At 42.5% G+C, this 25847-nt stretch overlaps 3 protein-coding genes across 3 annotated transcripts; all 3 read left to right on the top strand.

Annotated features, from left to right (window-relative positions):
* Window positions 1-3069: 3069 nt before the first annotated feature.
* LOC123050672 (probable indole-3-pyruvate monooxygenase YUCCA10) lies at window positions 3070-4664 on the top strand. Its single transcript, XM_044473432.1, has 4 exons — window positions 3070-3681; window positions 3950-4183; window positions 4269-4391; window positions 4485-4664. The coding sequence occupies exons 1-4, from the start codon at window positions 3070-3072 to the stop codon at window positions 4662-4664; spliced, it is 1149 nt and encodes a 382-aa protein (XP_044329367.1).
* Window positions 4665-11019: 6355 nt separating this feature from the next.
* On the top strand, window positions 11020-12614 carry LOC123050671 (probable indole-3-pyruvate monooxygenase YUCCA10). The gene is made up of 4 exons (XM_044473431.1): window positions 11020-11631; window positions 11900-12133; window positions 12219-12341; window positions 12435-12614. The coding sequence occupies exons 1-4, from the start codon at window positions 11020-11022 to the stop codon at window positions 12612-12614; spliced, it is 1149 nt and encodes a 382-aa protein (XP_044329366.1).
* Window positions 12615-18996: 6382 nt separating this feature from the next.
* Window positions 18997-20591, top strand: LOC123050670 (probable indole-3-pyruvate monooxygenase YUCCA10). Its single transcript, XM_044473430.1, has 4 exons — window positions 18997-19608; window positions 19877-20110; window positions 20196-20318; window positions 20412-20591. The coding sequence occupies exons 1-4, from the start codon at window positions 18997-18999 to the stop codon at window positions 20589-20591; spliced, it is 1149 nt and encodes a 382-aa protein (XP_044329365.1).
* Window positions 20592-25847: the final 5256 nt, after the last annotated feature.

Raw genomic sequence — 25847 nt, 5'->3', positions numbered from 1 at the left:
GAAAAATGCATGCGGACGGGATGTGGCCGAAATGCGGCCTTGCGTTGGGCGCACGGCCGGCGCATCCAGAAATCCGGGTGGACACGGCCCATTGTCACCCCCAAACGGATGAAATCCGGACAAAGCGGGCATCCATCTGGGGTCGCGCGTTGGAGTTGGCCTTACCACGCAGCCCAGACGTCTCCCTCCCCTCCTCCGTCCTCTGTGTGTGTGTGCGCGCGAGCACTTTAGCTACTCTATACCGCTTCCAGATTGTTTTACCAAATCTGGCAGAACTGTGTCGAGTGGCATTTTTTCTATGCTACTTCAATTATTTGGATTCATGATCATGACAGCATTGGTTCGCTTTTGTTCTAGGCAGCAACTAGGGCTGCCGATCTTCTTTGTGCGATGCCCTGAATAAGCTAAGCAATGCCCAATTTCCTACCGGAGTCAAGCACTAAATCTAGGAATACAAAATGCAGCAAAATTGGATTGATTATTTGCTTGTTAGCTTATTAACCTAACTATGTATGGACGTCCAAGATGCAAAGCCCCTAAAAAATGTTGAACCCGACTCTGCTTGTGGATCTAGTTATTGTCTTAACCATCCACAATCGAAAAGATTGTTCACAGTTGCATATGGTAGCTGTATTATGTGAGTCCTTCATACCCCTCGTGCTCTGAGTTTCAATCTTTGCTGAATGCGCTTCAACAAATATGGTCTTGTAGGGTAGAGTATGAACTCCCAAACCTTATTGTGGAAGCTATTACAAAAGAAAGTCTGTATGGTGCATTTGATAACGGGATCACTGCTGAACAGGTAATCATCTTAATCACACATTTCTACATGATTCATTGTTACATAGATACATGCAGTTATGCTTTATTCTTTTTCTTCTTCAGATAATTTCATTCCTTCAGCAAAATGCCCACCCTTGTGTCATCGACAAAATACCACTAGTCCTAGAGAATGTTACAGATCAGGTAAGCACAGCAACCCATCCCTCATATACCAGACATCATCTGTTCAACGGATATAAAACTGAAGACTACCAATTCTCCGGTGCAGATTAGGCTATGGGAGAATGACCGTAACAAGGTCGAGATGGTCCTGTCACATGTATATGAGGATTTTCCGAGCAAGGTATAAACCCTTCACCCACCAAACCCTGCCAGCTCCTTGCGGATGGATGGTGCTTGGACACATTTGAAAACATGTACTCTGGTAGTCTGATTACCACTATACTTACATCTGGGTGCCGCTTTGTAAGCTACCAACTTATATGTTTCGAATTGGGGAGGAATTCGCCATGGGAGGCGGATACAAGCTCACACACACACACACATGAGGTTCTGGCCGAAGCCACCAGTTCCTTCCCAGATCCACACGCAACACACGCCAACAGATATATCCTCGCGTACACCCTTAACGGGCCCAGTTCTGGCCTGCAAGCCACCGGGGAAGATGCCGGTCGCGAGTGGGCCAAGCTGCCGGCCCATGAGTCGAATCCTTGGCCTCGCGCGCTCCTGGTTGCTCTGTTCCGGTGCCTTGATTGCTGACACGCTTACTTGTGCAGGCCATGTCTGAGCAATGCTGTGACCATGCCAGGGATAACAGGTACTTGCTGTGGGAGGACGCGAAGGAGATGTGATTGATAGTGAACGCGGAGTTCCACCAAGAAATGCGGGAGTTCCTGCGTAGGCAAAGATGATCCAAGGGAAGTGACCATCTTGGAGAGAAGAAAAGAAGCAACTTGTCTGAACCACACGCAACTTCATGTGAGGAAGGCCTGAATCCACCCACCAACCAGACAAGTCTTTTACAACATCCATCAGCACGACAAGTCTTTACAAGATCCATCACCAGGAGGCAGCGAGGCAGAGTGGTTGTCTGGTAGATGTTGAAATCATTTGAACTCGATGGTCGTAAATTGAGTGTAATCATATGTTTGATAGCTCCACTCTGTAGTTTGTGTCATGCTAAGTGTAGGTCACAGAAGGTAGTCGATTATCCAGTTAGTCAAATCAAAATTGGATGAACTGTACGTGCTCCACTTCTCCAGTTCAGTTTTGCATGGAAGTCGCGTACAATTGTGATTGGCCTGTGTCAGTCAGTTTGGAACCAGACAAGTTTGCAAAACCGCATCGGGACAGGATTGACAATTTTGATTTTCAGTAAAGTGGTTTAGTATCTTTTTAACAAAATATGTGGGGGTTTATGAGGATTCACACTTTGGTGTGTAGAGTTAAAATACAATGAGTGCTCAATTTGTTGTTCAGGCGTAGGACAATATACATGTACCAAAGTTGAAATATGGCCTCACATTAAACGAGTGTTCAGTATAGAAACGAATTTATATTAAAAAAATTGGTTTCAAATATTTGAACTAAAGTTCCACTTTTTGTTTGTTCACAACATTGAATGGCTCGTTGTGTTGACACCAAAGATATCGTGGCAATGGTCGTCAACTGAACCGGAGGCAAAACTGGCCGTCATACAACTGAACCGGAGGCAAAACTAGCCAGCAAAACCAGTTAACATGGTTGGTACCAAATCCTTCTGAGATGTTATTGTTTCCATGTCATCCACATTATGTTAACCTGAGAAATTGAAATAGGACTTTGCCTATAAATGTGTGTTTGGAAATTAGACTTATCCTTATCCTATATCGTATAGAAAGAGGAAGAAACACTTGAATATTAGAGTAGTAATTGTCATTGGTGACGATGCGAAAGGAAAGAAACACGAAGAATCTTTAATCTACACATAAAAAGATGGCCGATAAGTTTCCAATAACAACAATCGATCAAGAGTGTGTTTCCTGCCTATTTTGTATCAGTACATGTTTTCACACCAACAACGGTTCCCTTTTTAGATGGAAATACTCGTACGCACCAGGATTAGACCTCAATAAATATTTACCCTTTTCACCCGTCAATCCAAAAAACAGATTGGCCCATGAAAGATACCAACATATATATGCCCCCATACGCGAGCCTGTCATCCAAAGTTCATCGAGCAAACACACAAACACTGCAGCCTACCACCGGACTTATCCCACAACTTCGTCAACTCTTCCCCTTGAAATGGAGAGTGTTCCAGTGTTGATTGTTGGTGCTGGGCCAGCAGGCCTTGCAACGGCAGCATGCCTTGGTCAATTCTCGATTCCTTATGCCATCGTCGAGCGCGAGAGCTGTAGCGCGTCACTTTGGCGCAACCGTGCATATGATCGCCTCAAGCTGCATCTCGCAAAGGAGTTCTGTGAGTTGCCACACATGTCATACCCTGTAGATGCACCAACATACATACCAAAAACCTTGTTTGTGAAGTACTTGGATGACTATGTTGAGCGTTTCAACATTCAACCAAAGTATCTCACCAGCGTGGAGTCATCCACATATGACAATGATGAAAAATGTTGGTCCATTGTGGCAACGGACATGTCAAAGTGCACCATAGTCAAGTTCACGGCAAAGTTTCTTGTTGTGGCAAGTGGTGAGAATAGTGCAGAGAATATTCCAATGATCCCTGGACTAGAAAACTTTCCAGGTGATGTCATCCACTCCTCAAGCTACAAGTCAGGCAAGAGCTACTCTGGCAAGAATGTATTGGTCGTTGGATCTGGCAACTCCGGGATGGAAATTGCTTATGACCTTGCGACCCATGGTGCCAATACATCGATTGTTATACGAAGCCCGGTATGTACACGCACTATATATTTTCATTGGGTACATGAACGCAAATTCTTAGTATAGTTACTAATAGAAGAGATGCAATTTTTCAGTGTTATTACTAATAGGAAGTATTTCACATAGAAAAAGAGATGGACAGTTTATATCACACACAAACAACTAAAAAACTAGAGGAACCAAATGACAAAGTTTTAATTCTTGAAAGAAGAAATTCTATGAAATTTTATTTATCATGCATACTTCAAAAGAGGTGTGACATGTTTTGTGGTTGCAGATTCATGTAATGACAAAGGAATTAATTCCTTTGGGGATGACACTTGCTCACCATCTTCCATTGAATCTAGTGGATAAACTCCTTGTGATGGCAGCGTATTTAATATTTGGAGACCTGTCACGACATGGCATCACAAGGCCAAAAATGGGTCCAATGACCCTCAAATCAGAAACAGGCCGATCTGCAGTGATTGATGTTGGGACTGTTGGATTGATCAAAAAAGGCATCATCAAAGTAAGTATATCCTTGACATGACATAAATTTATAACATATGTTGATTTGATATGCCAAGTTATCAGTGTATTTTTATCTCCTATAGGTTCAGGGGAGCATTAGTAAGATCAAGGGCAACATAGTTAAATTTCAATGCAGTAAAAGAATCTCATTTGATGCGATTGTGTTTGCAACTGGATACAAAAGCATGGCAAATATATGGCTCAAGGTAATATAGCTTGTGTTTGAAAATGTCTGAGTTTGTTTTCTTGGTGTAACCATTATTAAATCTCCTAACAAGCTCTATGCTTTTTTGATCCAGAATGGTGAGATCATGTTAAATGGCAACGGACTGCCCATCCAAAAATATCCGAATCATTGGAAAGGTGAAAATGGGCTCTACCATGCTGGGTTAGCGAGGAGAGGATTAGCCGGTATTGCAGCAGATGCCAAGAATATCGCTAATGACATCAAATCTGTGATAGACTCTATGTCAAGTTAAATCATCTTTTACATGTAGTTTACCATGGCAAGCATGCGAGAAGGTTGATTCTTTGAGAAATATATCCATTATGTCACCTTTGTATCTAGCTTTTAGACAAGTAGATTTATGTTTATTTCAAGGTTCATATGTGCCCTGAAGAGAGATGTACTATTATACTATAATAAAGGGGTTTGTAATCTTATTGTGCAGAGTGGTTTTTCATTTTGCTTGAACCTACCACTGTGTATTATATTTTATTTACTTGAAATTATATGTGCAAAAGGCATGCACTCAATACTCCGTTGTCTATACCAAAATCTCTTGTGGCATGTTTACCCCATCGGTGTATGAGGTAGTAGTCACATCAACCCAAAAAACCCTGCATAGTTCACTACATCCATTACAGTAGGTACTGTGGTGCTATTTAGTCTTAGAATGACACTAATTATCAACCCGTGCAACTACATGGGCTAGCTGACTTACTATAGATCATTAAAAATATCTGTGAACATATTTAGAAACTTAAAACTAAAGGTTAGAACACCATATGACGGAAAACTACTATGTAGAACATGTATTTGTGGTTACGTGATACTGGTATCCTTAACTGTTGTGGACACAATTTGTTGTGCCCGAAGCGCAGGGTTTGCAGTATGCAGTAAGTTTTCCATCGGCTGAGATCCAAGGTACCCATCCGTGTAGTCTTGGATATAAATTGCTTATGACCTACCATGGTGTCAATACTTCGATTGTTATACGAAGCCTGATATGTACTACATGCATTTTTTAGTATAGTTACCACTAGAAGAGATGCATTTTTTCAGTATTATTACTAATATAAAGTATTTCACACATATAAGAAATGGATTGTTTTATATCATGCACAGACAATGAAACAACTAGAGGAACTAAATGAAAAAAAATTAACTCTTGAAAGAAGAAATTCTATGAAATTTCGTTTTATCATGCATGCTTCAAAAGATGCATGCCATGTCTATTGGTTGCAAATTCATGTGATGACAAGAGAACTAATTCAGTTGAGTTGACACTTGCTCACTATCTTTCACTAAATATAGTGGGTGACCTCTTTGTGACGGTGGAGAATGTCATATTTTAAGATCTATCGAGGCATGGCGTCACAAGGCCCAAAACCAAAAACGGGTCGAATGACCCTCAAGTTAGGAACCGACCGACCTATCGATTGAGTTGAGACTGTTGGACTAACAAAAAAAGCACCATCAAAGTATTTGGAATATTCGAAGGAATCCGCCTTAATTAATCATATTTTATAATTAAAAATAATAAGTACACTTTTTCTCTCATAATGTCAATTTTATTTTCTAGTTGGCACTTCTAGAGAGATCCAAGTTATCTACAGAGATAATGTAGACCTGACTCAAATACGCAATTATATATTTCACAAATTAGGCACTTACATGATGAACAAGGCCGCTACTTGCATATATACCGGATGTTCATTATATTTGAAGGCATAGCAAGCAAGCAATCATTCCTTTTCTTTTTGGGGGAAACACCGATATTGTCAATGGAATAGATAGAACATCAATTGAATCAGTACAATAAGAAATGCTAAGTTTTTTTACAAGGTGAACTGACGGAATAAAGCATATATAGGGGATGAGCCTCTCCCAATTCAGTCCATCACTTTTATATTTGTCTTGCAAAAAAGTACTTCTATATTTAGAATGTTTGCCATTTTTTCATCTTATTTAGAATGTTTAACTTTTTTAGATAAATTTAGAATATTTACTTTTTATAAACATTAATTAGAATGTTACTAGTTCCTATGATCTGTCAAAGATATCACATCCTTTTTTAGGGGTAAATAGCACATCTAACCTTTTTTAAGACAAAAATAGCACATCTAACTGAGGCATTGTTCCTAAAAAAACTGAGGCATTTTTTGGCCAGCCTCCTGATTATTTATGATATAATGGGCAGGCCCCTTAAGCAAGGACAAGGAAGCAAGCAGGCCCAGCAATGAGAAGCGAGGCCTCCACAAGTCAACATAAACAAAACCAGCCAATCCGCTATCCTCCACCTCCTCTAGGGTTTTAAGGCCAACTCCAACGCGCAACCCCATCTTGTCCGCTCGCGTCAGTTTGGGGGTAAACGGACGGATCAGGCCTCCCAATGCGCGGCCGCAAACGGAATGTCGTCCGTTTTCTGTCCGCTTTCGACCCATTTCCGACTCAAGTTTGGGCCAAATTTGCGGCCGAATGGACACGCGCGGACGGCGCGTGGCGCCTGCCCATGTCCTCCCCTGGCCCGCCCGTTGGGGAGACAGACCCCTCTTTTCTTATCCCCACCGAACCCCTTCCAGCCGCACCCCTCCACTCTCGTCCCTCGCCACCGCCCCCGACATTGCCTCTGTGCAGCTCGGTCGCGTGCTCGCCCCAACCCTAGTCGCAGCCCCCGTTCCCTCGATGCCCCGAGCTACCCAACCAGGGCCACCTGATTTGCACTCCCGGCGGTCAGATTTGGAGCGGATCTGGCCGGACTTGAGCTCACCTGGCTGCAGGAGGCCACGCCGTGGCATGGACTAGCCGGGCACCGGGCCGGAAGGCCCCGGCAAGGCCGCGTGCAGGTACTGATTCCTCCTCTGGCCGCTCGGATCTACACCTTCGGCGATTCGCCGGCAGATATACGAACGGCCATCGGTCGGGCTCGTTGCTGGTCCAAAAGCTCGTCGGCGAACCATTGCCACTCATTAAGTGCGATGACTGCCCAGAGAAGGTCTTGCGTCGTGTGTCTACAACGCCGGAACATCCCGGATGGGTGTTCATCAAGTGGTCAACCAATGGGGTATGTGCTACTTAGTTTCGGTTGTGCTCTTGGATTTGACTAGTTGTGCTAACTTAAATTTTTATTTTGTAGAATGGATGCAACTTTTGGTATTGGAAAGAAGAGTACATCGATATATTGATAGAGCGTAATTTAGTAGATGTTCGTGCACTTGTAGCTAGAATAGAGGCTAGAGATGAGACAAGTGCACTTGTTGCTAGAATAGCGGCTAGACATGAGACTAGATGCGAGGAAGCAACGTCTACTTCTTTATACTCGAAGAAGAAAGAAGCACGCAAGATCGAGCCTCCGCAGATCAACAATGAATGCATCGAGAAGGCACTAATCCAACTTACGGGAGCAGTTATAGAAGTTGGATATCTTCTAAAATGTCTTCTTGTGGTTCTTGTTTTCTTTGGTCTTGCTATTCTAGTTAAGATTTGGTGATGTGCTTCCATGTATCAAAAATCAATGATGAAAAATTAAAAGATGTGTTTGCGAAAAAATGCATGCGGACGGGATGTGGCCGAAATGCGGCCTTGCGTTGGGCGCACGGCCGGCACATCCAGAAATCCGGGTGGACACGGCCCATTGTCACCCCCAAACGATGAAATCCGGACAAAGCGGACATCCATCTGGGGTCGCGCGTTGGAGTTGGCCTTACCACGCAGCCCAGTCGTCCCCCTCCCCTCCTCCGTCCTCTGTGTGTGTGTGCGCGCGAGCACTTTAGCTACTCTATACCGCTTCCAGATTGTTTTACCAAATCTGGCAGAACTGTGTCGAGTGGCATTTTTTCTATGCTACTTTAGTTATTTGGATGCATGATCATGACAGCATTGCTTCGCTTTTGTTCTAGGCAGCAACTAGGGCTGCCGATCTTCTTTGTGCGATGCCCTGAATAAGCTAAGCAATGCCCAATTTCCTACCGGAGTCAAGCACTAAATCTAGGAATACAAAATGCAGCAAAATTGGATTGCTTATTTGCTTGTTAGCTTATTAACCTAACTATGTATGGACGTCCAAGATGCAAAGCCCCTCAAAAATGTTGAACCCGACTCTGCTTGTGGATCTAGTTATTGTCTTAACCATCCACAATCGAAAAGATTGTTCACAGTTGCATATGGTAGATGTATTATGTGAGTCCTTCATACCCCTCGTGCTCTGAGTTTCAATCTTTGCTGAATGCGCTTCAACAAATATGGTCTTGTAGGGTAGAGTATGAACTCCCAAACCTTATTGTGGAAGCTATTACAAAAGAAAGTCTGTATGGTGCATTTGATAACGGGGTCACTGCTGAACAGGTAATCATCTTAATCACACATTTCTACATGATTCATTGTTACATAGATACATGCAGTTATGCTTTATTCTTTTTCTTCTTCAGATAATTTCATTCCTTCAGCAAACTGCCCACCCTTGTGTCATCGACAAAATACCACTAGTCCTAGAGAATGTTACAGATCAGGTAAGCACAGCAACCCATCCCTCATATACCAGACATCATCTGTTCAACGGATATAAAACTGAAGACTACCAATTCTCCGGTGCAGATTAGGCTGTGGGAGAATGACCGTAACAAGGTCGAGATGGTCCTGTCACATGTATACGAGGATTTTCCGAGCAAGGTATAAACCCTTCACCCACCAAACCCTGCCAGCTCCTTGCGGATGGATGGTGCTTGGACACATTTGAAAACATGTACTCTAGTAGTCTGATTACCACTATACTTACATCTGGGTGCCGCTTTGTAAGCTACCAACTTATATGTTTCGAATTGGGGAGGAATTCGCCATGGGAGGCGGATACAAGCTCACACACACACACACATGAGGTTCTGGCCGAAGCCACCAGTTCCTTCCCAAATCCACACGCAACACACGCCAACAGATATATCCTCGCGTACACCCTTAACGGGCCCAGTTCTGGCCTGCAAGCCACCGGGGAAGATGCCGGTCGCGAGTGGGCCAAGCTGCCGGCCCACGAGTCGAATCCTTGGCCTCGCGCGCTCCTGGTTGCTCTGTTCCGGTGCCTTGATTGCTGACACGCTTACTTGTGCAGGACATGTTTGAGCAATGCTGTGACCATGCCAGGGATAACAGGTACTTGCTGTGGGAGGACGCGAAGAAGATGTGATTGATAGTGAACGCGGAGTTCCACCAAGAAATGCGGGAGTTCCTGCGCAGGCAAAGATGATCCAAGGGAAGTGACCATCTTGGAGAGAAGAAAAGAAGCAACTTGTCTGAACCACACGCAACTTCATGTGAGGAAGACCTGAATCCACCCACCAACCAGACAAGTCTTTTACAACATCCATCAGCACGACAAGTCTTTACAAGATCCATCACCAGGAGGCAGCTAGGCAGAGTGGTTGTCTGGTAGATGTTGAAATCATTTGAACTCGATGGTCGTAAATTGAGTGTAATCATATGTTTGATAGGTCCAGTCTGCAGTTTGTGTCATGCTAAGTGTAGGTCACAGAAGGTAGTCGATTATCCAGTTAGTCAAATCAAAATTGGATGAACTGTACGTGCTCCACTTCTCCAGTTCAGTTTTGCATGGAAGTCGCGTACAATTGTGATTGGCCTGTGTCAGTCAGTTTGGAACCAGACAAGTTTGCAAAACCGCATCGGGACAGGATTGACAATTTTGATTTTCAGTCAAGTGGTTTAGTATCTTTTTAACAAAATACGTGGGGGTTTAGGAGGATTCACACTCTGGTGTGTAGAGTTAAAATACAATGAGTGCTCAATTTGTTGTTCAGGCGTAGGACAATATACATGTACCAAAGTTGAAATATGGCCTCACATTAAACGAGTGTTCAGTATAGAAACGAATTTATATTAAAAAAATTGGTTTCAAATATTTGAACTAAAGTTCCACTTTTTGTTTGTTCACAACATTGAATGGCTCGTTGTGTTGACACCAAAGATATCGTGGCAATGGTCGTCAACTGAACCGGAGGCAAAACTGGCCGTCATACAACTGAACCGGAGGCAAAACCAGCCGGCAAAACCAGTTAACATGGTTGGTACCAAATCCTTCTGAGATGATATTGTTTCCATGTCATCCACATTATGTTAACCTGAGAAATTGAAATAGGACTTTGCCTATAAATGTGTGTTTGGAAATTAGACTTATCCTTATCCTATATCGTATAGAAAGAGGAAGAAACACTTGAATATTAGAGTAGTAATTGTCATTGGTGACGATGCGAAAGGAAAGAAACAGGAAGAATCTTTAATCTACACATAAAAAGATGGCCGATAAGTTTCCAATAACAGCAATCGATCAAGAGTGTGTTTCCTGCCTATTTTGTATCAGTACATGTTTTCACACCAACAACGGTTCCATTTTTAGATGGAAATACTCGTACGCACGAGGATTAGACCTCAATAAATATTTACCCTTTTCACCCCTCAATCCAAAAAACAGATTGGCCCATGAAAGATACCAACATATATATGCCCCCATACGCGAGCCTGTCATCCGAAGTTCATCGAGCAAACACACAAACACTGCAGCCTACCACCGGACTTATCCCACAACTTCGTCAACTCTTCCCCTTGAAATGGAGAGTGTTCCAGTGTTGATTGTTGGTGCTGGGCCAGCAGGCCTTGCAACGGCAGCATGCCTTGGTCAATTCTCGATTCCTTATGCCATCGTCGAGCGCGAGAGCTGTAGCGCGTCACTTTGGCGCAACCGTGCATATGATCGCCTCAAGCTGCATCTCGCAAAGGAGTTCTGTGAGTTGCCACACATGTCATACCCTGTAGATGCACCAACATACATACCAAAAACCTTGTTTGTGAAGTACTTGGATGACTATGTTGAGCGTTTCAACATTCAACCAAAGTATCTCACCAGCGTGGAGTCATCCACATATGACAATGATGAAAAATGTTGGTCCATTGTGGCAACGGACATGTCAAAGTGCACCACAGTCAAGTTCACGGCAAAGTTTCTTGTTGTGGCAAGTGGTGAGAATAGTGCAGAGAATATTCCAATGATCCCTGGACTAGAAAACTTTCCAGGTGATGTCATCCACTCCTCAAGCTACAAGTCAGGCAAGAGCTACTCTGGCAAGAATGTATTGGTCGTTGGATCTGGCAACTCCGGGATGGAAATTGCTTATGACCTTGCGACCCATGGTGCCAATACATCGATTGTTATACGAAGCCCGGTATGTACACGCACTATATATTTTCATTGGGTACATGAACGCAAATTCTTAGTATAGTTACTAATAGAAGAGATGCAATTTTTCAGTGTTATTACTAATAGGAAGTATTTCACATAGAAAAAGAGATGGACAGTTTATATCACACACAAACAACTAAAAAACTAGAGGAACCAGATGACAAAGTTTTAATTCTTGAAAGAAGAAATTCTATGAAATTTTATTTATCATGCATATTTCAAAAGAGGTGTGACATGTTTTGTGGTTGCAGATTCATGTAATGACAAAGGAATTAATTCCTTTGGGGATGACACTTGCTCACCATCTTCCATTGAATCTAGTGGATAAACTCCTTGTGATGGCAGCGTATTTAATATTTGGAGACCTGTCACGACATGGCATCACAAGGCCAAAAATGGGTCCAATGACCCTCAAATCAGAAACAGGCCGATCTGCAGTGATTGATGTTGGGACTGTTGGATTGATCAAAAAAGGCATCATCAAAGTAAGTATATCCTTGACATGACATAAATTTATAACATATGTTGATTTGATATGCCAAGTTATCAGTGTATTTTTATCTCCTATAGGTTCAGGGGAGCATTAGTAAGATCAAGGGCAACATAGTTAAATTTCAATGCAGTAAAAGAATCTCATTTGATGCGATTGTGTTTGCAACTGGATACAAAAGCACGGCAAATATATGGCTCAAGGTAATATAGCTTGTGTTTGAAAATGTCTGAGTTTGTTTCCTTGGTGTAACCATTATTAAATCTCCTAACAAGCTCTATGCTTTTTTGATCCAGAATGGTGAGAGCATGTTAAATGGCAACGGACTGCCCATCCAAAAATATCCGAATCATTGGAAAGGTGAAAATGGGCTCTACTGTGCTGGGTTAGCGAGGAGAGGATTAGCCGGTATTGCAGCAGATGCCAAGAATATCGCTAATGACATCAAATCTGTGATAGACTCTATGTCAAGTTAAATCATCTTTTACATGTAGTTTACCATGGCAAGCATGCGAGAAGGTTGATTCTTTGAGAAATATATCCATTATGTCACCTTTGTATCTAGCTTTTAGACAAGTAGATTTATGTTTATTTCAAGGTTCATATGTGCCCTGAAGAGAGATGTACTATTATACTATAATAAAGGGGTTTGTAATCTTATTGTGCAGAGAGGTTTTTCATTTTGCTTGAACCTACCACTGTGTATTATATTTTATTTACTTGAAATTATATGTGCAAAAGGCATGCACTCAATACTCCGTTGTCTATACCAAAATCTCTTGTGGCATGTTTACCCCATCGGTGTATGAGGTAGTAGTCACATCAACCCAAAAAACCCTGCATAGTTCACTACATCCATTACAGTAGGTACTGTGGTGCTATTTAGTCTTAGAATGACACTAATTATCAACCCGTGCAACTACATGGGCTAGCTGACTTACTATAGATCATTAAAAATATCTGTGAACATATTTAGAAACTTAAAACTAAAGGTTAGAACACCATATGACGGAAAACTACTATGTAGAACATGTATTTGTGGTTACGTGATACTGGTATCCTTAACTGTTGTGGACACAATTTGTTGTGCCCGAAGCGCAGGGTTTGCAGTATGCAGTAAGTTTTCCATCGGCTGAGATCCAAGGTACCCATCCGTGTAGTCTTGGATATAAATTGCTTATGACCTACCATGGTGTCAATACTTCGATTATTATACGAAGCCTGATATGTACTACATGCACTGTATAATTTCATTGGGTACATGAACACAATTTTTTAGTATAGTTACCACTAGAAGAGATGCATTTTTTCAGTATTATTACTAATATAAAGTATTTCACACATATAAGAAATGGATTGTTTTATATCATGCACAGACAATGAAACAACTAGAGGAACTAAATGAAAAAAAATTAACTCTTGAAAGAAGAAATTCTATGAAATTTCGTTTTATCATGCATGCTTCAAAAGATGCATGCCATGTCTATTGGTTGCAAATTCATGTGATGACAAGAGAACTAATTCAGTTGGGTTGACACTTGCTCACTATCTTTCACTAAATATAGTGGGTGACCTCTTTGTGACGGTGGAGAATGTCATATTTTAAGATCTATCGAGGCATGGCGTCACAAGGCCCAAAACCAAAAACGGGTCGAATGACCCTCAAGTTAGGAACCGACCGACCTATCGATTGAGTTGAGACTGTTGGACTAACAAAAAAAGCACCATCAAAGTATTTGGAATATTCGAAGGAATCCGCCTTAATTAATCATATTTTATAATTAAAAATAATAAGTACACTTTTTCTCTCATAATGTCAATTTTATTTTCTAGTTGGCACTTCTAGAGAGATCCAAGTTATCTACAGAGATAATGTAGACCTGACTCAAATACGCAATTATATATTTCACAAATTAGGCACTTACATGATGAACAAGGCCGCAACTTGCATATATACCGGATGTTCATTATATTTGAAGGCATAGCAAGCAAGCAATCATTCAATTTCTTTTTGGGGGAAACACCGATATTGTCAATGGAATAGATAGAACATCAATTGAATCAGTACAATAAGAAATGCTAAGTTTTTTTACAAGGTGAACTGACGGAATAAAGCATATATAGGGGATGAGCCTCTCCCAATTCAGTCCATCACTTTTATATTTGTCTTGCAAAAAAGTACTTCTATATTTAGAATGTTTGCCATTTTTTCATCTTATTTAGAATGTTTAACTTTTTTAGATAAATTTAGAATATTCACTTTTTATAAACATTAATTAGAATGTTACTAGTTCCTATGATCTGTCAAATATAGCACATCCTTTTTTAGGGGTAAATAGCACATCTAACCTTTTTTTAGACAAAAATAGCACATCTAACTGAGGCATTGTTCCTAAAAAAACGGAGGCATTTTTTGGCCAGCCTCCTGATTATTTATGATATAATGGGCAGGCCCCTTAAGCAAGGAGAAGGAAGCAAGCAGGCCCAGCAATGAGAAGCGAGGCCTCCACAAGTCAACATAAACAAAACCAGCCAATCCGCTATCCTCCACCTCCTCTAGGGTTTTAAGGCCAACTCCAACGCGCAACCCCATCTTGTCCGCTCGCGTCAGTTTGGGGGTAAACGGACGGATCAGGCCTCCCAATGCGCGGCCGCAAACGGACTGTCGTCCGTTTTTTGTCCGCTTTCGACCCATTTCCGACTCAAGTTTGGGCCAAATTTGCGGCCGAATGGACACGCGCGGATGACGCGTGGCGCCTGCCCATGTCCTCCCCTGGCCCGCCCGTTGGGGAGACAGACCCCTCTTTTCTTATCCCCACCGAACCCCTTCCAGCCGCACCCCTCCACTCTCGTCCCTCGCCACCGCCCCCGACATTGCCTCTGTGCAGCTCGGTCGCGTGCTCGCCCCAACCCTAGTCGCAGCCCCCGTTCCCTCGATGCCCCGAGCTACCCAACCAGGGCCACCTGATTTGCACTCCCGGCGGTCAGATTTGGAGCGGATGCGGCCGGACTTGAGCTCGCCCGGCTGCAGGAGGCCACGCCGTGGCATGGACTGGCCGGGCACCGGGCCGGAAGGCCCCAGCAAGGCCGCGTGCAGGTACTGATTCCTCCTCTGGCCGCTCGGATCTACACCTTCGGCGGTTCGCCGGCAGATACACGAACGGCCATCGGTCGGGCTCGTTGCTGGTCCAAAAGCTCGTCGGCGAACCATTGCCACTCATTAAGTGCGATGACTGCCCAGAGAAGGTCTTGCGTCGCGTGTCTACAACGCCGGAACATCCCGGATGGGTGTTCATCAAGTGGTCAACCAATGGGGTATATGCTACTTAGTTTCGGTTGTGCTCTTGGATTTGACTAGTTGTGCAAACTTAAATTTTTATTTTGTAGAATGGATGCAACTTTTGGTATTGGAAAGAAGAGTACATCGATATATTGATAGAGCGTAATTTAGTAGATGTTCGTGCACTTGTAGCTAGAATAGAGGCTAGAGATGAGACTAGTGCACTTGTTGCTAGAATAGCGGCTAGACATGAGACTAGATGCGACAACGTCTACTTCTTTATACTCGAAGAAGAAAGAAGCACGCAAGATCGAGCCTCCGCAGATCAACAATGAATGCATCGAGAAGGCACTAATCCAACTTACGGGTGTAGTTATAGAAGTTGGATATCTTCTAAAATGTCTTCTTGTGTATCTTGTTTTCTTTGGTCTTGCTATTCTAGTTAAGATTTGGTGATGTGCTTCCATGTATCAAAAATCAATGATGAAAAATTAGAAGATGTGTTTGCGAAAAATGCATGCGGACGGGATGTGGCCGAAATGCGGCCTTGCGTTGGGCGCACGGCCGGCGCATCCAGAAATCCGGGTGGACACGGCCCATTGTCACCCCCAAACGGATGAAATCTGGACAAAGCGGACATCCATCTGGGGTCGCGCGTTGGAGTTGGCCTTACCACGCAGCCCAGACGTCTCCCTCCCCTCCTCCGTGCTCTGTGTGTGTGTGCGCGCGAGCACTTTAGCTACTCTATACCGCTTCCAGATTGTTTTACCAAATCTGGCAGAACTGTGTCGAGTGGCATTTTTTCTATACTACTTCAGTTATTTGGATGCATGATCATGACAGCATTGGTTCGCTTTTGTTCTAGGCAGCAACTAGGGCTGCCGATCTTCTTTGTGCGATGCCCTGAATAAGCTAAGCAATGCCCAATTTCCTACCGGAGTCAAGCACTAAATCTAGGAATACAAAATGCAACAAAATTGGATTGCTTATTTGCTTGTTAGCTTATTAACCTAACTATGTATGGACGTCCAAGATGCAAAGCCCCTCAAAAATGTTGAACCCGACTCTACTTGTGGATCTAGTTATTGTCTTAACCATCCACAATCGAAAAGATTGTTCACAGTTGCATATGGTAGCTGTACTATGTGAGTCCTTCATACCCCTCGTGCTCTGAGTTTCAATCTTTGCTGAATGCGCTTCAACAAATATGGTCTTGTAGGGTAGAGTATGAACTCCCAAACCTTATTGTGGAAGCTATTACAAAAGAAAGTCTGTATGGTGCATTTGATAACGGGATCACTGCTGAACAGGTAATCATCTTAATCACACATTTTTACATGATTCATTGTTACATAGATACATGCAGTTATGCTTTATTCTTTTTCTTCTTCAGATAATTTCATTCCTTCAGCAAAATGCCCACCCTTGTGTCATCGACAAAATACCACTAGTCCTAGAGAATGTTACAGATCAGGTAAGCACAGCAACCCATCCCTCATATACCAGACATCATCTGTTCAACGGATATAAAACTAAAGACTACCAATTCTCCGGTGCAGATTAGGCTGTGGGAGAATGACCGTAACAAGGTCGAGATGGTCCTGTCACATGTATACGAGGATTTTTCGAGCAAGGTATAAACCCTTCACCCACCAAACCCTGCCAGCTCCTTGCGGATGGATGGTGCTTGGACACATTTGAAACATGTACTCTAGTAGTCTGATTACCACTATACTTACATCTGGGTGCCGCTTTGTAAGCTACCAACTTATATGTTTCGAATTGGGGAGGAATTCGCCATGGGAGGCGGATACAAGCTCACACACACACACATGAGCTTCTGGCCGAAGCCACCAGTTCCTTCCCAGATCCACACGGAACACACGCCAACAGATATATCGTCCTCGCGTACACCCTTAACGGGCCCAGTTCTGGCCTGCAAGCCACCGGGTAAGATGCCGGTCGCGAGTGGGCCAAGCTGCCGGCCCACGAGTCGAATCCTTGGCCTCGCGCGCTCCTGGTTGCTCTGTTCCGGTGCCTTGATATCTGACACGCTTACTTGTGCAGGACATGTTTGAGCAATGCTGTGACCATGCCAGGGATAACAGGTACTTGCTGTGGGAGGACGCGAAGAAGATGTGATTGATAGTGAACGCGGAGTTCCACCAAGAAATGTGGGAGTTCCTGCGCAGGCAAAGATGATCCAAGGGAAGTGACCATCTTGGAGAGAAGAAAAGAAGCAACTTGTCTGAACCACACGCAACTTCATGTGAGGAAGGCCTGAATCCACCCACCAACCAGACAAGTCTTTTACAACATCCATCAGCACGACAAGTCTTTACAAGATCCATCACCAGGAGGCAGCGAGGCAGAGTGGTTGTCTGGTAGATGTTGAAATCATTTGAACTCGATGGTCGTAAATTGAGTGTAATCATATGTTTGATAGGTCCAGTCTGCAGTTTGTGTCATGCTAAGTGTAGGTCACAGAAGGTAGTCGATTATCCAGTTAGTCAAATCAAAATTGGATGAACTGTACGTGCTCCACTTCTCCAGTTCAGTTTTGCATGGAAGTCGCGTACAATTGTGATTGGCCTGTGTCAGTCAGTTTGGAACCAGACAAGTTTGCAAAAAACCGCATCGGGACAGGATTGACAATTTTGATTTTCAGTAAAGTGGTTTAGTATCTTTTTAACAAAATACGTGGGGGTTTATGAGGATTCACACTCTGGTGTGTAGAGTTAAAATACAATGAGTGCTCAATTTGTTGTTCAGGCGTAGGACAATATACATGTACCAAAGTTGAAATATGGCCTCACATTAAACGAGTGTTCAGTATAGAAACGAATTTATATTAAAAAAATTGGTTTCAAATATTTGAACTAAAGTCCCACTTTTTGTTTGTTCACAACATCGAATGGCTCGTTGTGTTGACACCAAAGATATCGTGGCAATGGTCGTCAACTGAACCGGAGGCAAAACTGGCCGTCATACAACTGAACCGGAGGCAAAACTAGCCGGCAAAACCAGTTAACATGGTTGGTACCAAATCCTTCTGAGATGATATTGTTTCCATGTCATCCACATTATGTTAACCTGAGAAATTGAAATAGGACTTTGCCTATAAATGTGTGTTTGGAAATTAGACTTATCCTTATCCTATATCGTATAGAAAGAGGAAGAAACACTTGAATATTAGAGTAGTAATTGTCATTGATGACGATGCGAAAGGAAAGAAACACGAAGAATCTTTAATCTACACATAAAAAGATGGCCGATAAGTTTCCAATAACAGCAATCGATCAAGAGTGTGTTTCCTGCCTATTTTGTATCAGTACATGTTTTCACACCAACAACGGTTCCATTTTTAGATGGAAATACTCGTACGCACCAGGATTAGACCTCAATAAATATTTACCCTTTTCACCCCTCAATCCAAAAAACAGATTGGCCCATGAAAGATACCAACATATATATGCCCCCATACGCGAGCCTGTCATCCAAAGTTCATCGAGCAAACACACAAACACTGCAGCCTACCACCGGACTTATCCCACAACTTCGTCAACTCTTCCCTTGAAATGGAGAGTGTTCCAGTGTTGATTGTTGGTGCTGGGCCAGCAGGCCTTGCAATGGCAGCATGCCTTGGTCAATTCTCGATTCCTTATGCCATCGTCGAGCGCGAGAGCTATAGCGCGTCACTTTGGCGCAACCGTGCATATGATCGCCTCAAGCTGCATCTCGCAAAGGAGTTCTGTGAGTTGCCACACATGTCATACCCTGTAGATGCACCAACATACATACCAAAAACCTTGTTTGTGAAGTACTTGGATGACTATGTTGAGCGTTTCAACATTCAACCAAAGTATCTCACCAGCGTGGAGTCATCCACATATGACAATGATGAAAATTTTTGGTCCATTGTGGCAACGGACATGTCAAAGTGCACCACAGTCAAGTTCACGACAAAGTTTCTTGTTGTGGCAAGTGGTGAGAATAGTGCAGAGAATATTCCAATGATCCCTGGACTAGAAAACTTTCCAGGTGATGTCATCCACTCCTCAAGCTACAAGTCAGGCAAGAGCTACTCTGGGAAGAATGTATTGGTCGTTGGATCTGGCAACTCCGGGATGGAAATTGCTTATGACCTTGCGACCCGTGGTGCCAATACATCGATTGTTATACGAAGCCCGGTATGTACACGCACTATATATTTTCATTGGGTACATGAACGCAAATTCTTAGTATAGTTACTAATAGAAGAGATGCAATTTTTCAGTGTTATTACTAATAGGAAGTATTTCACATAGAAAAAGAGATGGACAGTTTATATCACACACAAACAACTAAAAAACTAGAGGAACCACATGACAAAGTTTTAATTCTTGAAAGAAGAAATTCTATGAAATTTTATTTATCATGCATACTTCAAAAGAGGTGTGACATGTTTTGTGGTTGCAGATTCATGTAATGACAAAGGAATTAATTCGTTTGGGGATGACACTTGCTCACCATCTTCCATTGAATCTAGTGGATAAACTCCTTGTGATGGCAGCGTATTTAATATTTGGAGACCTGTCACGACATGGCATCACAAGGCCAAAAATGGGTCCAATGACCCTCAAATCAGAAACAGGCCGATCTGTAGTGATTGATGTTGGGACTGTTGGATTGATAAAAAAAGGCATCATCAAAGTAAGTATATCCTTGACATGACATAAATTTATAACATATGTTGATTTGATATGCCAAGTTATCAATGTATTTTTATCTCCTATAGGTTCAGGGGAGCATTAGTAAGATCAAGGGCAACATAGTTAATTTTCAATGCAGTAAAAGAATCTCATTTGATGCGGTTGTGTTTGCAACTGGATACAAAAGCACCGCAAATATATGGCTCAAGGTAATATAGCTTGTGTTTGAACATGTCTGAGTTTGTTTTCTTGGTGTTACCATTATTAAATCTGCTAACAAGCTCTATGCTTTTTTAATCCAGAATGGTGAGAGCATGTTAAATGGAACCGGACTGCCCATCCAAAAATATCCGAATCATTGGAAAGGTGAAAATGGGCTCTACTGTGCTGGGTTAGCGAGGAGAGGATTAGCCGGTATTGCAGCAGATGCCAAGAATATCGCTAATGACATCAAATCTGTGATAGACTCTATGTCAAGTTAAATCATCTTTTACATGTAGTTTACCATGGCAAGCATGCTAGAAGGTTGATTCTTTGAGAAATATATCCATTATGTCACCTTTGTATCTAGCTTTTAGACAAGTAGATTTATGTTTATTTCAAGGTTCATATGTGCCCTGAAGAGAGATGTACTATTATACTATAATAAAGGGGTTTGTAATCTTATTGTGCAGAGAGATTTGTCATTTTGCCTGAACCTACCACCGTGTATTATATTTTATTTACTTGAAATTATATGTGCAAAAGGCATGCACTCAATACTCCGTTGTCTATACGAAAATCTCTTGTGGCACGTTTACCCCATCGGTGTATGAGCTAGTAGTCACATCAACCCAAAAAACCCTGCATAGTTCACTACATCCATTACAGTAGGTACTGTGGTGCTATTTAGTCTTAGAATGACACTAATTATCAACCCGTGCAACTACATGGGCTAGCTGACTTACTATAGATCATTAAAAATATCTGTGAACATATTTAGAAACTTAAAACTAAAGGTTAGAACACCATATGACGGAAAACTACTATGTAGAACATGTATTTGTGGTTACGTGATACTGGTATCCTTAACTGTTGTGGACACAATTTGTTGTGCCCGAAGCGCAGGGTTTGCAGTATGCAGTAAGTTTTCCACCGGCTGAGATCCAAGGTACCCATCCGTGTAGTCTTGGATATAAATTGCTTATGACCTACCATGGTGTCAATACTTCGATTGTTATACGAAGCCTGATATGAACTACATGCACTGTATAATTTCATTGGGTACATGAACACAATTTTTTAGTATAGTTACCACTAGAAGAGATGCATTTTTTCAGTATTATTACTAATATAAAGTATTTCACACATATAAGAAATGGATTGTTTTATATCATGCACAGACAATGAAACAACTAGAGGAACTAAATGAAAAAAAATTAACTCTTGAAAGAAGAAATTCTATGAAATTTCGTTTTATCATGCATGCTTCAAAAGATGCATGCCATGTCTATTGGTTGCAAATTCATGTGATGACAAGAGAACTAATTCAGTTGGGTTGACACTTGCTCACTATCTTTCACTAAATATAGTGGGTGACCTCTTTGTGACGGTGGAGAATGTCATATTTTAAGATCTATCGAGGCATGGCGTCACAAGACCCAAAACCAAAAACGGGTCGAATGACCCTCAAGTTAGGAACCGACCGACCTATCGATTGAGTTGAGACTGTTGGACTAACAAAAAAAGCACCATCAAAGTATTTGGAATATTCGAAGGAATCCGCCTTAATTAATCATATTTTATAATTAAAAATAATAAGTACACTTTTTCTCTCATAATGTCAATTTTATTTTCTAGTTGGCACTTCTAGAGAGATCCAAGTTATCTACAGAGATAATGTAGACCTGACTCAAATACGCAATTATATATTTCACAAATTAGGCACTTACATGATGAACAAGGCCGCTACTTGCATATATACCGGATGTTCATTATATTTGAAGGCATAGCAAGCAAGCAATCATTCCTTTTCTTTTTGGGGGAAACACCGATATTGTCAATGGAATAGATAGAACATCAATTGAATCAGTACAATAAGAAATGCTAAGTTTTTTTACAAGGCGAACTGACGGAATAAAGCATATATAGGGGACGAGCCTCTCCCAATTCAGTCCATCGCTTTTATCAACTGACTCGTTGGACTTTACTGACTTCCAACACTAAATATACTCGGATGGAAAAGATTGCTGATGCCAAAATTGAATTGGCTGAAAGCTACTATAACTTTTTTTGATGGAAGAAAGGTACTATAACTAGTAACTGAAAGATGATCATAAGACTCGTGGATTGGCGGAGTGTACCTCTGTATTTTATTTCCCCTTTTCCTACATTTCTCAAAATTATATATTTTATATTATTATTTAATATATGTACAAGAACTCCCTACTGTTCACAGCAAAGAAGAAACGCAAGGCTAACATATCTATAATAGGTAAAGGCTGAAGTTCAAACTACGAGGTGATACAAACATCAAAAATTCGTTGCCATGTAGTGCTTAATTCACGTTACTGTGAGCCGTCAAGATGGAACAAATAACCAATTTCAAAAATAAATGTCAATGCACTAACAAAGAACGACAATTAGCCATGGTAGATTCCGTTTTCTGCCATTGTCTTCTCACCTTCTATCTCAGTGTTTTGGAACTGAAAAAAAATCATAAGACCAGCTGCCGTTATTTTCCCTCTGAGGTTACCCGCTGCCAAATAGTAGTATATACTAGGTACTAGTAGATTATTTTAGCGACTATATATACTAGTTCTGATTTTTTTAGAATACATACAACTCCGTAGTTCTTATTTTTTTTGAGATAAGTATACTTTTTATATTTGTCTTGCAAAAAAGTACTTCTATATTTAGAATGTTTGCCATTTTTTCATCTTATTTAGAATGTTTAACTTTTTTAGATAAATTTAGAATATTTACTTTTTATAAACGTTAATTAGAATGTTACTAGTTCCTATGATCTGTCAAATATATCACATCCTTTTTTAGGGGTAAATAGCACATCTAACCTTTTTTTAGACAAAAATAGCACATCTAACTGAGGCATTGTTCCTAAAAAAACTGAGGCATTTTTTGGCTAGTCCTGATTATTTATGATATAATGGGCCGGCCCCTTAAGCAAGGAGAAGGAAGCAAGCAGGCCCAGCAATGAGAAGCGAGGCCTCCACAAGTCAACATAAACAAAACCAGCCAATCCGCTATCCTCCACCTCCTCTAGGGTTTTAAGGCCAACTCCAACGCGCAACCCCATCTTGTCCGCTCGCGTCAGTTTGGGGGTAAACGAACGGATCAGGCCTCCCAATGCACGGCCGCAAACGGACTGTCGTCCGTTTTCTGTCCGCTTTCAACCCATTTCCGACTCAAGTTTGGGCCAAATTTGCGGCCGAATGGACACGCGCGGACGGCGCGTGGCGCCTGCCCATGCCCTCCCATGGCCCGCCCGTTGGGGAGACAGACCCCTCTTTTCTTATCCCCACCGAACCCTTTCCAGCCGCACCCCTCCACTCTCGTCCCTCGCCACCGCCCCCGACATTGCCTCTGTGCAGCTCGGTCGCGTGCTCGCCCCAACCCTAGCCGCAGCCCCCGTTCCCTCGATGCCCCGAGCTACCCAACCACGGCCACCTGATTTGCACTCCCGGCGGTCAGATTTGGAGCGGATGCGGCCGGACTTGAGCTCGCCCGGCTGCGGGAGGCCACGCCGGGCACCGGGCCGGAAGGTCCCGGCAAGGCCGCGTGCAGGTACTGATTCCTCCTCCAGCCGCTCGGATCTACACCTTCGGCGGTTCGCTGGCAGATACACGAACGGCCATCGGCGAGGCTCGTTGCTGGCCCAAAACCTCGTCGGCGAACCGTTGCCACTCATTAAGTGCGATGACTGCCCAGAGAAGGTCTTGCGTCGCGTGTCTACAACGCCGGAACATCCCGGATGGGTGTTCATCAAGTGCTCAACCAATGGGGTATGTGCTACATAGTTTCGGTTGTGCTCTTGGATTTGACTAGTTGTGCTAACTTAAATTTTTATTTTGTAGAATGGATGCAACTTTTGGTATTGGAAAGAAGAGTATATGGATATATTGATAGAGCGTAATTTATTAGATGTTCGTTCACTTGTAGCTAGAATAGAGGCTAGAGATGAGACTAGTGCACTTGTTGCTAGAATAGCGGCTAGACATGAGACTAGATGCGAGGAAGCAACGTCTACTTCTTTATACTCGAAGAAGAAAGAAGCACGCAAGATCGAGCCTCCGCAGATCAACAATGAATGCATCGAGAAGGCACCAATCCAACTTACGGGAGCAGGTATAGAAGTTGGATATCTTCTAAAATGTCTTCTTGTGGTTTTTGTTTTCTTTGGTCTTGCTATTCTAGTTAAGATTTGGTGATGTGCTTCCATGTATCAAAAATCAATGATGAAAAATTAAAAGATGTGTTTGCGAAAAAATGCATGCGGACGGATGTGGCCGAAATGCGGCCTTGCGTTGGGCGCACGGCTGGTGCATCCATAAATCCGGGTGGACACGGCCCATTGTCACCCCCAAACGGATGAAATCCGGACAAAGCGGACATCCATTTGGGGTCGCGCGTTGGAGTTGGCCTTACCATGCAGCCCGGACGTCTCCCTCCCCTCCTCCGTCCTCTGTGTGTATGCGCGCGAGCACTTTAGCTTCTCTATACCGCTTCCAGATTGTTTTACCAAATCTGGCAGAACTGTGTCGAGTGGCATTTTTTCTATGCTAGTTCAGTTATTTGGATGCATGATCCTGACAGCATTGGTTCGCTTTTGGTCTAGGCAGCAACTAGGGCTGCCGTTCTTCTTTGTGAGATGCCCTGAATAAGCTAAGCAATGCCCAATTTCCTACCGGAGTCAAGCACTAAATCTAGGAATACAAAATGCAGCAAAATTGGATTGCTTATTTGCTTGTTAGCTTATTAACCTAACTATGTATGGACGTCCAAGATGCAAAGCCCCTCAAAAATGTTGAACCCGACTCTGCTTGTGGATCTAGTTATTGTCTTAACCATCCACAATCGAAAAGATTGTTCACAGTTGCATATGGTAGCTGTATTTTGTGAGTCCTTCATACCCCTCGTGCTCTGAGTTTCAATCTTTGCTGAATGCGCTTCAACAAATATGGTCTTGTAGGGTAGAGTATGAACTCCCAAACCTTATTGTGGAAGCTATTACAAAAGAAAGTCTGTATGGTGCATTTGATAACGGGATCACTGCTGAACAGGTAATCATCTTAATCACACATTTCTACATGATTCATTGTTACATAGATACATGCAGTTATGCTTTATTCTTTTTCTTCTTCAGATAATTTCATTCCTTCAGCAAAATGCCCACCCTTGTGTCATTGACAAAATACCACTAGTCCCAGAGAATGTTACAGATCAGGTAAGCACAGCAACCCATCCCTCATATACCAAACATCATCTGTTCAACGGATATAAAACTGAAGACTACCAATTCTCCGGTGCAGATTAGGCTGTGGGAGAATGGCCGTAACAAGGTGGAGATGGTCCTGTCACATGTATACGAGGATTTTCCGAGCAAGGTATAAACCCTTCACCCACCAAACCCTGCCAGCTCCTTGCGGATGGATGGTGCTTGGACACATTTGAAAACATGTACTCTAGTAGTCTGATTACCACTATACTTACATCTGGGTGCCGCTTTGTAAGCTACCAAC

The sequence above is a fragment of the Triticum aestivum genome, chromosome 2D, assembly GCF_018294505.1.
Source record: "Triticum aestivum cultivar Chinese Spring chromosome 2D, IWGSC CS RefSeq v2.1, whole genome shotgun sequence".
NCBI lineage: Eukaryota > Viridiplantae > Streptophyta > Magnoliopsida > Poales > Poaceae > Triticum > Triticum aestivum.
The sequence above is the reverse complement of the archived record's forward strand: the minus strand, read 5'-3'. Positions and strand labels throughout refer to the sequence as shown.